This window comes from Onychostoma macrolepis, chromosome 18, assembly GCF_012432095.1.
Source record: "Onychostoma macrolepis isolate SWU-2019 chromosome 18, ASM1243209v1, whole genome shotgun sequence".
NCBI lineage: Eukaryota > Metazoa > Chordata > Actinopteri > Cypriniformes > Cyprinidae > Onychostoma > Onychostoma macrolepis.
Window position 1 is genome coordinate 436870 of NC_081172.1, and position 11615 is coordinate 448484.

Genomic DNA, 11615 nt, shown 5'->3' on the forward strand with positions numbered 1-11615 from the left:
AAGAATCTGAGTCTGAGAAAATGACAATAAAAATAGAAACACAAAGACTGCAGTGTTTTATATAAAGCCATCAGTGTGTTGCTGGTGATATTAAAGAGTAATTCAAACGGTGCTTGTGTGCATGGTTTTGTTGCGAGAATTTCATTTTTAGAAAGGAATGTTAAGTTTTGATTGCAGTGTTTCATTTTGGTGTAGATGTGAGTTGTTAATCTCCAAGTGCTATGTTTGATTGGCTTGTGTGTAGAGTTTTGACATAATGAGCCAAATTCTGCAAAAAGTGTGTAAGCAATAGGCAAAAACTGTAATGAAATATCAAAAGGATAAACAATGCAGATTTATTTTCACAGCCACCTTTGCTCATATTTACCAAAGGTCCTAATATTAGTGGAGGGCACTATATATGCATTCATACTGTCAGATTTTATGTATTTTTAACAATAAATAAATAAATAAATTTCCATCTCAAGGATATCAGTACACACACACATCGCATGGCTACAGAACACACGATGAAAACTGTTAGTAACGTAATCTAGGTTATTCATTAATGTATTCTGACTACTTTTTAGATTACTTTTTAAAATCAAACTTGCCATTAAATGTACAATACTGATATAAAAAAGAGAAAGAAAACATATTAAATTTTTGATATCAACATAATAAAATGCATAGAAAATTGCATTACAGATTTGATAAAGAGTGAATAGTGAGTTGATAATCAACTAATTAATTAAATCATAAATCCAGATTACATGTAATCAGTTACACTGTGTGTGTGTGTGTGTGTGTGTGTGTATAGGTGTGTTTGTGTGTGTGTATGTGTATGTGTATGTGTTTGTGTGTATAGGTATGTTTGTGTATAGGTGTGTGTGTGTGTGTGTATAGGTGTGTGTGAGTGTGTGTGTGCCCTCAATCTCTCTGAAATAGATAAAATCTCTCATCCTCAGGGTTCTTCTTCAAAATAACTCACTCACACACACACACCATTATCTGCTTTATATCATGTGTTCACACACATACCCTCATCTGGCAGTAAAGATGAGTGCAGCAGGTGCTCGAGTGTTGCGTGATGAAGCTTCACACTCATTTGACTTCTTTCATCTTGTGAGATTCCTTTGAGTTTTACTGCTAAAGGCAAACAAATGTGTCTTGCTCTCTTAGTTTGCCCTTTGACACTGACATAGCGGCTCCAAACACACGCAAACTCTTCATGCTACATAAGTGTTCAGGTTTTTATGCTGTTTTGGCGTGTTTTTCCCCACTTGCTGTTCTGAGTTCAGTCTGTGCTGTCACAGTTGTCTCTCTTGAGTGCAGTTAATTTGTGCATTTCAAAAATTATTAATTAAGGTACCAAATTCAAGCAGCACTGATGTTTTGAAATGGATTTGATTGATTGATTGATTTAATTTGGATTTTGTATTATGGAGCCTAATACTTAAAAAAAAAAAAAAAAAAAAATTATTTGCATGAAAAACAGCATTTGCGCTTCAGGTAGAATTTTTATTTTCAAACTCTAGACTGTTTGATTCTTCACCCTAATTCCACTCTGCAGAAGTTATCATAATTTGTAAAGTGTTCAAGACCACTTACAAATAACACTGGTAACACTTTATTTAAAGCCTTTAAATATAATGTTTAGTAAATGTGTTGCATTAAAATACATGACAAAAAAAAAAAAGAACTTCAAATATTGTAATGCATTTTAACTTTGGTTACAATTATTTATGAATAGATACAATGCATTATAACATACATTTATAATGCATTATACACAAATGCTTTAAATAAAGTTTTAAATAACGTTTTTAAGTTTTCACCCTACAAAATCTTTTAATATGAATGCTTCTAAATGCTTCTCTAGATAGATAGATAGATAGATAGATAGATAGATAGATAGATAGATGTGGGGTAGGTGCGTCTTATATGTACGCCAAAAATGCGTATTATATGCACGTAAAAACATTATATGCACGTTAAACATGTGCGTATGGTATGCACGCCAAAGTCAGTTTCTGCATATAAATTGCACGTAAAATACACACACACACAAATGTGCTATTGATATGCATTTTCATGAGATCGGGCTCAATCAGCTGGCGTTTTGTTGATTTTTAGTGATTAAATGAAGGATACTTCATGCTAAAGTTGACACAGGTGTCCTGATAGAGGAAGCACAGGTGTTCTGCTAACACTAGATCTGTTGTTGTATTTCCTTGCAATAAATAACACTGACAATCACACCTTTTAAGTAAGTGTGGTTTCACCGTCCAGACTGGCCTCGGTCGCGCCGGTTGCCGTGATTCACGCGGAATGTGTGTCATATAGAAGCGTCGCAACTCCCAGTTCACACGCGAGGAACCGGATTACAGTCAGCGAGGCGCGTCACTCTAAATATGCGGCTCTGGAGCGGGATTAAGCCGGCTGAGTTTGCGTGGCGTCGCACTGACCGATGGCATGATTTCAAAAGACCAAAGATCCGGTTCATTCAGAGCGCAAAAATCCGCACCTTCGTGCTCAAGAAAGAGAGCCGCTGCCGCCTTCGCGTGACTAACCGAGCAGATTTAGGATTGTCCCTAAGAGCGAGCCCACCCCAACCGGCGCTCTCACGCGATAAAGAGAGTTTTAGTGCATGTGAAGAAACTAAAGAAACGTTTTATGCAATGGAAAGCTTCAGTGGACGTTAAAGGCTCTTTATGAAACCATCCATACCAATAAAACTGTACGCAGTGTAAACAATAAGCATTTCAAACAGTACTAGCATGTATTCTTCTCACTTCAGTAGTGCTGTCAGCCGTCATCATTGGAAATGAAAACAGATATTTCTTTAATAATTAATGAATACTTACAGTTTCCGGTTATAATATAAAGCTTCCAAATGAGTTTCCCCATGCAATTGCATAAACCATTTATGTTTCACCTTTAAGTGAACAATTCTCTTTTTTCTTAGTTTGAAGAACATTTTAATAATAATTTAAAGAACTTCCTTTTATGCAATGGAAAGGTTCAGTTGATGTTAAACTTTCAATAAAACAGCATTTCAAACAGTATGCTACGTTCTTGTCACTTTACTACTAGTGTAGTTGCCACACTGTCATAAAAAAGATACAAAAGCTTTTCAAAAGGAATACCTTTGTACCTTAGTTACCCCTAAAAGGCGCATATTGATAACTTGTGTCCATATTAGCACATTTTGAAATGGTACCGCCCCAGTGACAGCTTTTGTTCCTTTTTTTCTGAGGGTTCATCACTGGGTATAAAACAGTTATTTCATTTTATTTATTTATTTATTTATTTTTACAACAAGAAAAACAAGAAATAGGCCTGTAGTTGTTTCCAGTTCATGTTTTCGATCACATTGATTTCTTTGTGCATAATATAATATAATAATTCATTCTTAATTCGCTTAATTCAATAATTCAATCAAAATGGGGTTTTCACAGTGCACCTTAAATAATTTTTCAAGAACCATGTTTTTCTTAGTTTGAAGAACTCTTAAAACATCTAAAGGACATTTTTTCTACTATTAAGATGCTTTTGTGCACTAAAAGGTTCAATGGATGCTAAAGGTTCTTTATGAAACCAAAGATGCCAGTAAAGAACTTTTATTTTAGGAGTGCATAATATAGCCTAATATAGCCTAATATAATATAATATAATATAATAGCCTATAATATAATATAATACATCATGCAAAAAAAGAGTTTAAAGTATAAAAGTACACTCGGTTGTACATTTTCTGCATCTTTTAGGTTTCGCATGAGTATCTAGAGTCTTTCATTCTTTCATTTTTGTTTTTAAAAACGTCTCACCAGAGCACTTCAAAGCACCTTCAGAGATCCTTAATTAAACGAGCAACTGGCATGTATAATTAGGATTCTTAAGAAGCTGCTCGCTCTGACCCGGGATCTGTTCCTCGTCTTTGATCAACTGAAGAGCGTCAGACCTCCCAATATGATGACAGAAATGATCTGAAGAGTTAAACCGAATATTTATGACACATTCATTCTCATTCGCAAAGATGCTTTATAGAGTGGAAATGCTAGAAAACCAAATAATTTTCCTATACTGAAATCAATTAAGCGCGTGCATGAAATGAATCAATAATAATAATAAAAAATGCATTATGTCCCGAGTTCGACTCCCGATCCCGTCTCTCTCCCATTTAGCTTCCCCTCTTATATATTACTGTCCTATCCTAATAAAAAGGCAAAAATAAATCTTTTTAAAAGGCATTATCTCTACTTGCAGCTTTGAAACTGACAGAGATCTCTTGAACATTTAAACGATGTTAAAGTGTGAACTCCTTTGCCCTCTCCCCTCCAGCATCCTCACGCGCGGCTCGCGCTCTCACGCAACGTGGCCAATCTTTAACCCGCGCTCCACAGGTGCATGCACGCGATACTGTTTGTTGAGTTTATCGTAGCGTGTTTCAAATCACGATAACAGTCTGAGGTGACCGAGATTCTTACCAGAGAAACTACCGCAGAACAAAGAAATCAGCGCAGTTCGGGTTTAGTGTGACTCGTGAAGCGGGTCAGTCAGTCTTCCTGCGCTTTACTGCTGACATGCAATGCTTTACTCCATTCTGGCGGCTGTTTTTTTTTTTGTGTGTTTTTTTTCGTGTTCACACAGTGAATGAGATGTATGAAAAATGTGTGCAGGAATCTGCAGCAGGGCTGTGAAACACACACACACACACACACACACACACACGCACACACCTTTGCACGCGATGCTCTACCTGTTGCTTAATGAGTTACGAGCGCGTGCCAGGCGAACATGACCCTACAAATCAACGCAAAACTCTTTCTTACGTCGATTTACTCTTCGGCGAATATGCACGCAATTATCAGATGTGTTGCAACAAACAGTTTATTTAGTCTATAATTGCTGAAATTGTCAAACAGATTTATGGCACTGACTTCTGTCTGTTAAGACAGTTTTATTAGATAAATAAACATCAAGAAGCATGTTAAAGTATATTTCATTAATTCTTTCTTTCTTTGTACTTATTTGCATTAAACCTGTTGCTGTGCTGTATATTTTTAATTGTTAATATAATCTAATCTATAATATGCATTGCGCATTTATTTCTCAGTTTATGCATTGATTAGTGTTTTCTAAAAACGGACAGACAGCTGTTGTAAAATGTGTTGTAAAATATTATCATTATCACATAACGTCAAAAATACTGCCAAAACTCATTTATATTCATATATTATATCATTATCATATATATAGATATGTACTTATTTATTTATTTATTTATTCATTCATTCATTCATTCATTTATTCGTAAGGCTTTTACAAAACCATACATATACATATACATATGCATATGCATACACACACACACACACACACACACACACACATACATATATATATATATATATTCGTTTTTAATATGAATTAAATTGATATATTATTATTTATTATATATTATTATTTATTGAATATATATTAATTCAAAATATATATACCTCATTTAGATGTGTGTGTGTGTGTGTTTTGAAAGCAAGATAACCCAGTCTCAATAATTATTCTCGCAGTTTTTCTAATCCTATCACTGATTCTCTCCCATTCACAAAGCCTCCAGCTCTTCGTGACGTCACGTGAAGAGCAACCAATCGCGATGAGCGCTTCTCTATAAAAGTTTTCCCCGCTGGAATACTGCAGCACTCCTCTGAAGCTAATTGACTCTGGACAGACAATTTCAGCTGAGAAGAGAAGAAGTATTCGTCCGATTGCTCCAGGTAAGTCTGATGTCAATGCTTCTTTCTTTTAGAGAATATTTGATTTGATTTCAATATTTTAAATTTCTATATTTTTTAAACAAAAGTATAAAAAATGAACTCTTTTTACTTTCTTCTTACTACTTTTACACAATATTACACTTGTTCATTGACTGATGTGCTTGAATTTTTTGGTCTAAATCTTTTTTCTTTTTATTTTGGATATATAGTTATGAAAATGGATATATAGTTATGCATGTATATTCTTTTTAAATTATATATATATATATATATATATATATATATATATATATATATATATATTAACAAAACCTTTAGATCAATATATTAAGTTTGCACTGCACTGAATGAAGGTGTGTGTGTGTGTGTGTGTGTGAGAGAGAGATAGAGTGAGTCTCAGATATGCGCTCTGACCTTGAGACAAATCACTCCACGTGTAGTTTATCATTAATGAATTTCGCAAAATGCAAATAACCAAACAACAAGCATTGGTTAAACTGCAAAAACAGATCTGTTAGTTGCATGCATGCACTAAAAAAACTCATGCATGCATGTGCAATGCAATATTACCAAAAAACAGGTTGCAGAAAGACACACCTTTTTCAGTATCATTCGTGCAAGACATGTTGCTACACTATTAAGGTTAACAGTCAGTCTTATTGATCTCTCTCTTTTCTTTTAAACAGATAACCTTTTCATTGTCTGCGAGAGCAAAGATTACTGAGGGAAACAGAACAAAGGAAAATAACCATGCCTCTTACGGTTCTTCCCATGTTGGGCCCGATTTCTGTGTCTGAGAGCCTCGTGGCTATCATCACGATATGTGTGGTGTATATGCTCATGCGCCTCATGCGTACTAAGATCCCAGAAGGTCTCCAGAAGCTGCCGGGTCCGAAGCCTCTCCCCATCATCGGAAATGTTCTGGAAGTGGGAAGCAACCCACATCTGAGCCTGACCGCCATGAGCAAGTGCTACGGCCCCGTCTTCCAGATCCAGATCGGCATGCGACCTGTAGTAGTGCTCAGCGGAAACGACGTGATCCGTCAGGCCCTCCTCAAACAAGGCGAGGAGTTCGCTGGACGTCCGGATCTCTATAGCACTAAGTTCATCAGCGACGGAAAGAGCCTGGCCTTTAGTACAGATCAGGTGGGTGTTTGGCGCGCCCGTCGCAAGCTGGCCCTCAGCGCCCTGCGAACCTTTTCCACGGTGCAAGGTGAAGGCTCAGAGTATTCCTGCGCCCTTGAGGAGCACATCAGCAAGGAAGGTCTCTATCTGATTGAAAGGCTTCACAGCGTCATGAAGGCCAACGGCAGCTTCGATCCTTTCCGGCACATCGTGGTGTCCGTGGCCAACGTGATCTGCGGGATTTGCTTCGGCCGGCGCTACAGCCACGACGATGACGAGCTGGTGAGCTTGGTCAACCTGAGCGACGAGTTCGGGAAGATCGTGGGAAGTGGCAATCCTGCAGACTTCATCCCTTTCCTGCGTATCCTGCCTAGCACGACGATGAAGAAGTTCCTGGCCATCAACAATCGCTTCAGCAAGTTGGTGAAGAAGCTCGTTAATGACCATTACGACACCTTCGACAAGGTGGGAGCTCTCAGACGTGTCTGTCAGATGGCTTTCTCTTTCACAATCCATGTAGCTCATCAAATGTGAATTTTGTTTCAGAACAACATCCGAGACATCACCGATTCACTCATCAACCACTGCGAAGACCGGAAACTGGACGAGAACTCAAACGTCCAAGTGTCTGATGAGAAGATTGTCGGAATCGTAAATGACCTCTTCGGAGCTGGTGAGTGTGGGAAAACTGAATAATTTTCTGTCTCCAATCGCTGCATGATATATTAAAGTGTGTCTGTGCTAATTGACAGGTTTCGACACTATCAGTACGGCTCTGTCTTGGGCTGTCGTCTATCTAGTAGCCTACCCTGAGATCCAGGAGCGTCTGCAAAGAGAGCTGAGTGAGTATTTCTGTCTCTCTCTCTCTCTCTGTCTTAAAAATGAAGGTTTCTCTGTCTACAATCTCAAAAATTAAGGTTTCCTATAGGAGGTTTTGCAGTGATGCCAAAGGAGAACCATTTTTGGCTCCTCTAAGAAACTTTCAGTGAAGAACTGAATTTTTTTCCATTATTAAGAACTTTGTAAGGTTTCATGGTGGTTAAAGATTCTTCATAAAACCACTGATGCCAATAAAGAGCCTTTATTTTTAAGAGTTTGCAGTGGAAAAGGTTTCTTTCACTCTTAAAATGAAAGGTCCTTTTTTGGCATTGACAATTCCATGAAGAACTTTTAACATCTATGGAAACTCGCTTTGCAGTGGAAAAAAAGTGTTCTTAGTGTGAAGAACATTTTAATTATAATCTACTATAAAGAACCTTAAATGGCTTCTTTTTTGGCATTGACAGTTCCTTGAAGAACCTTTAACTTCCATAGAACTTTTATGAGTTCTTGAAAGTGGAAAAAGTTTCTTCAGATTATTAAAATGCTACTCACATTAAGAAAAAATTGAACTAAGAACTGATCACTGAAAGGTTCTTTGAGAGGCCAAAAATTGTTCTTCTATAGCATTTCTGCAAAAACTGTCTTTTGTATCCTTTATTTTTGAGTGCATGGTTGTTGAAGGTTCTTTATGGAACCATTGATGCCAATAAAGAAGCTTTATTTTTAAGAGTATGGATCGATTTACTCTACTGACAAATGGTGTTAAAATCTTTCTAGAGGAAAAGATTGGAATGAACCGAACGCCTCGTTTGTCAGACAGAACGGAGTTGCCGCTTCTCGAGGCTTTCATTCTGGAGATCTTCCGTCATTCGTCCTTCCTTCCTTTCACCATTCCTCACTGGTGAGTTGAGAACGGTATCTTTGCATTAAATAAAACCACATGTGAATTGAGTTATTGAAGATGGACACCTGTAAACAGTGTTGCAGTGTTTACCAAAATTGTCCATGCCAATGGTTGCTTGTGTTTTTGTATTTCAGTACGTCTAAAAACACATCGCTCAATGGATATTTCATTCCCAAAGACACCTGTGTGTTTGTAAACCAGTGGCAAGTCAACCATGATCCGTAAGTTTCTCATAATGACTTAAATGTGGACGGTAAATGGTGCAATTTGCTCTTAAACGAAGCTGAACCGTCTGTTTCTTCCTGCAGAGAGCTGTGGAAGGATCCGTCGAGCTTCAACCCCGACCGGTTCCTCACCGCGGACGGTACGGACCTGATCAAGATGGAAGGAGAGAAGGTGTTGGTTTTTGGGCTTGGGAAGCGGCGCTGTATCGGAGAGTCCATTGGACGTGCTGAGGTCTTCCTGTTCCTTGCCATCCTTCTCCAGAGGTTAAAGTTCAGTGGGATGCCAGGAGAAATGCTGGATATGACGCCAGAGTACGGGCTGACCATGAAACACAAGCGCTGTATGCTGCGTGTCACGCCACAACCCGGCTTCGAAATCCCTGGCACTGCGGCGTAATCTGAACAAAAGTTCATCAGAGTTTGAGCGGAGATCCGTAGCGCGGTCACTTGTGATTCTGGTTCGGTGCAAACCATCGGCTCGCAATGCCAAATATTTGAAAGATGTTTGACTGTGATGCAGGTCAAAGCATCCGGTGCATTTTACTGCAGTAATTTCAACCATGCTGGATAACCCAGAGTGTGCATGTGGCTTTATCACCTTTATCATGTACATACATCTGTGTTTTCATATGTACTTGCACGTATGCATGGGTTTGTCCTTTCAAAACTCGACTGCTGATGCTGATAACATATTTGTGCTTCCAAATATAGTGCACAGATAACACTGAGTGCCTGTCGCAGCTCATGCGCCTTATGCTGTTTTAGTGCCAGTCTTTTAAACTAATGCCTTCTTTTGTCATAAGCTTTATGCAGATTCCTCAGATCTGCTGGACGACATACACTGAAGCTATTTTCTGTTTGATTACGATCCCAAAATGTGATCCACTTGTAAATATACAGGCAATTTTAGCATGCAATCTTACGTTTGTACGTTTGACTGTTGAAGATTTATATCTACATTTTTGTATTTATCAAGGTGCTTCTGGACATTCGATATCATTCTAGATCAAATTTTCTTTCTTGAACTATGTTTTTGTTGTTTAATTGTGTCTATGACCTGATACTCTTTAAGGCAGGTGCTTAATGTTTTTTATAATGAAGGAATTTAATGTCTGAAGTACTACAATTAGTAATTCCTGCAAATGTAGTCCCATATCAAAATTGTTTTTGCATAGCCTATTTATGATTGCTAAATGAATAATAAAACTTTCATTGTGAATGTGTCTGTCTGTCTCTGTTTAACGATTATACACACATTATTAACAATGTAGAGTTACAGAATATGTATCTAAAATTGAGACTTTTCTGTAAATCACTGATTGATTTATTGATGTACTGTAATCAAATCAAATGGCTATAACATAGTACTGAATAATAGCTATTTTTATCTGACAGGGCATACGTGAATCTCAAAGAAAACCATGGAATTGTTTGGAAAGTGGAAAGTGGTTTTATGGAACAAACTAACAAACACATATAATATTACAATTTCACATATTTAAATTGCCAATGTATTGTGTTAAAAATGGTAAAACCACACAATTTTATTGCTTTTTGTGAAACATGTTCAACCTTTTCTGAGAACTGAGAAAACTCTTATGTTAACGTAAGGGAATGTTTCTCATCTTGCGTTTAAATCTCTTAGGGTGTTCCACAGGGTTATATTTCGGGTCCTCTTCTTTTTGCATTATATATGATTCCTCTGGGTCATATTATTCAGAGACTCAACTTATCTTATCATTTCTACACTGACGACACCCCGCTCTATCTTCCTTTTAAAGATAACAGCGGTTCTGTGTCCAGTTTGTTTGATTGTCTGCATCACATAAAATTCTGGATGTACATGAATTTTTCACAGCTAAACAATGACAAAACTTTGGTCCATCAGTTCTGATTCTCACCATCTATACTGCTTTAAGACCCCTCCGATCATCTAGTCAATTACTACTCTCAGTTCCTCGTTCTCGTTTAAAAGCTTAAGGTGATCTGGCTTTCTCGATGGCTGCAGACACTAGAATAGTCTTCCTCTTTATATTATTTCAGCTCCTTCTATTTCTTTGTTCAAATCCTCTTTGAATCCTATTTTTATTCTTTGTATTTAATTTTTCCTGAGGGTGTAAATTTTTCATTTGTACATTTGGTTGTGTTTTGTATATTGTCTAGTCTTTTGTTTTGTTTTAATTCTGTTTTATATTTCCTGTACAGCACTTTGGTTTCAGCATCTGTTGTTTTTAAATGTGCTTTATGAATCAATAAACTAAACTAAACTTTATTCCAGCAGAAGTATCGCTCGCCGATCGTGATGTCATCGACGCGCGACAGCTCTTGAGTTTTCAGTTTTGAGTTGATAGAAAAACTCACATGCACAAAGTAATTTAAGCAACTTATACACCAGGTCAGTGACTGGTTGTTTTATTTTAGCATGATTTATCGGCAATTTGAAGAGACTAGCATGGGATGATAAACACGAAAATGCATATTTACAGACTGTACAGTAAAGTACCATGGTATTATCAGGTTTTTTTTAAACAAAAGTACCATATAGTAATATCAGGTGGTAATACTATGGTATTTGGAAATATATTTACATGGAACTCTTTCCATGGTACTTCTTTGTAAGTGTCACAAGTATTCTTTAAGGCTGGGGTTTTTCATGTGGAAAAAGTTCAGAGAAAAACAAAAAGAAAGAAAGAAAAATTTAGATTAAAAGAAATACAAATTATATTAAAACAATTAAGTTAAGAATAAAAATATGTTAAAATAACACAAATTACATTAAAATAA

The 11615-nt window shown here is 37.0% G+C and overlaps 1 protein-coding gene across 1 annotated transcript; it reads left to right on the forward strand.

Moving 5' to 3' along the window:
* The first annotated feature begins 5632 nt into the window (after positions 1-5632).
* LOC131524247 (cytochrome P450 1A1) lies at positions 5633-10050 on the forward strand. Its single transcript, XM_058751185.1, has 7 exons — positions 5633-5756; positions 6443-7346; positions 7428-7554; positions 7634-7723; positions 8481-8604; positions 8742-8828; positions 8916-10050. The coding sequence occupies exons 2-7, from the start codon at positions 6507-6509 to the stop codon at positions 9226-9228; spliced, it is 1581 nt and encodes a 526-aa protein (XP_058607168.1). The 5' UTR covers positions 5633-5756; positions 6443-6506; the 3' UTR covers positions 9229-10050.
* The last annotated feature ends 1565 nt before the right edge of the window (positions 10051-11615 follow it).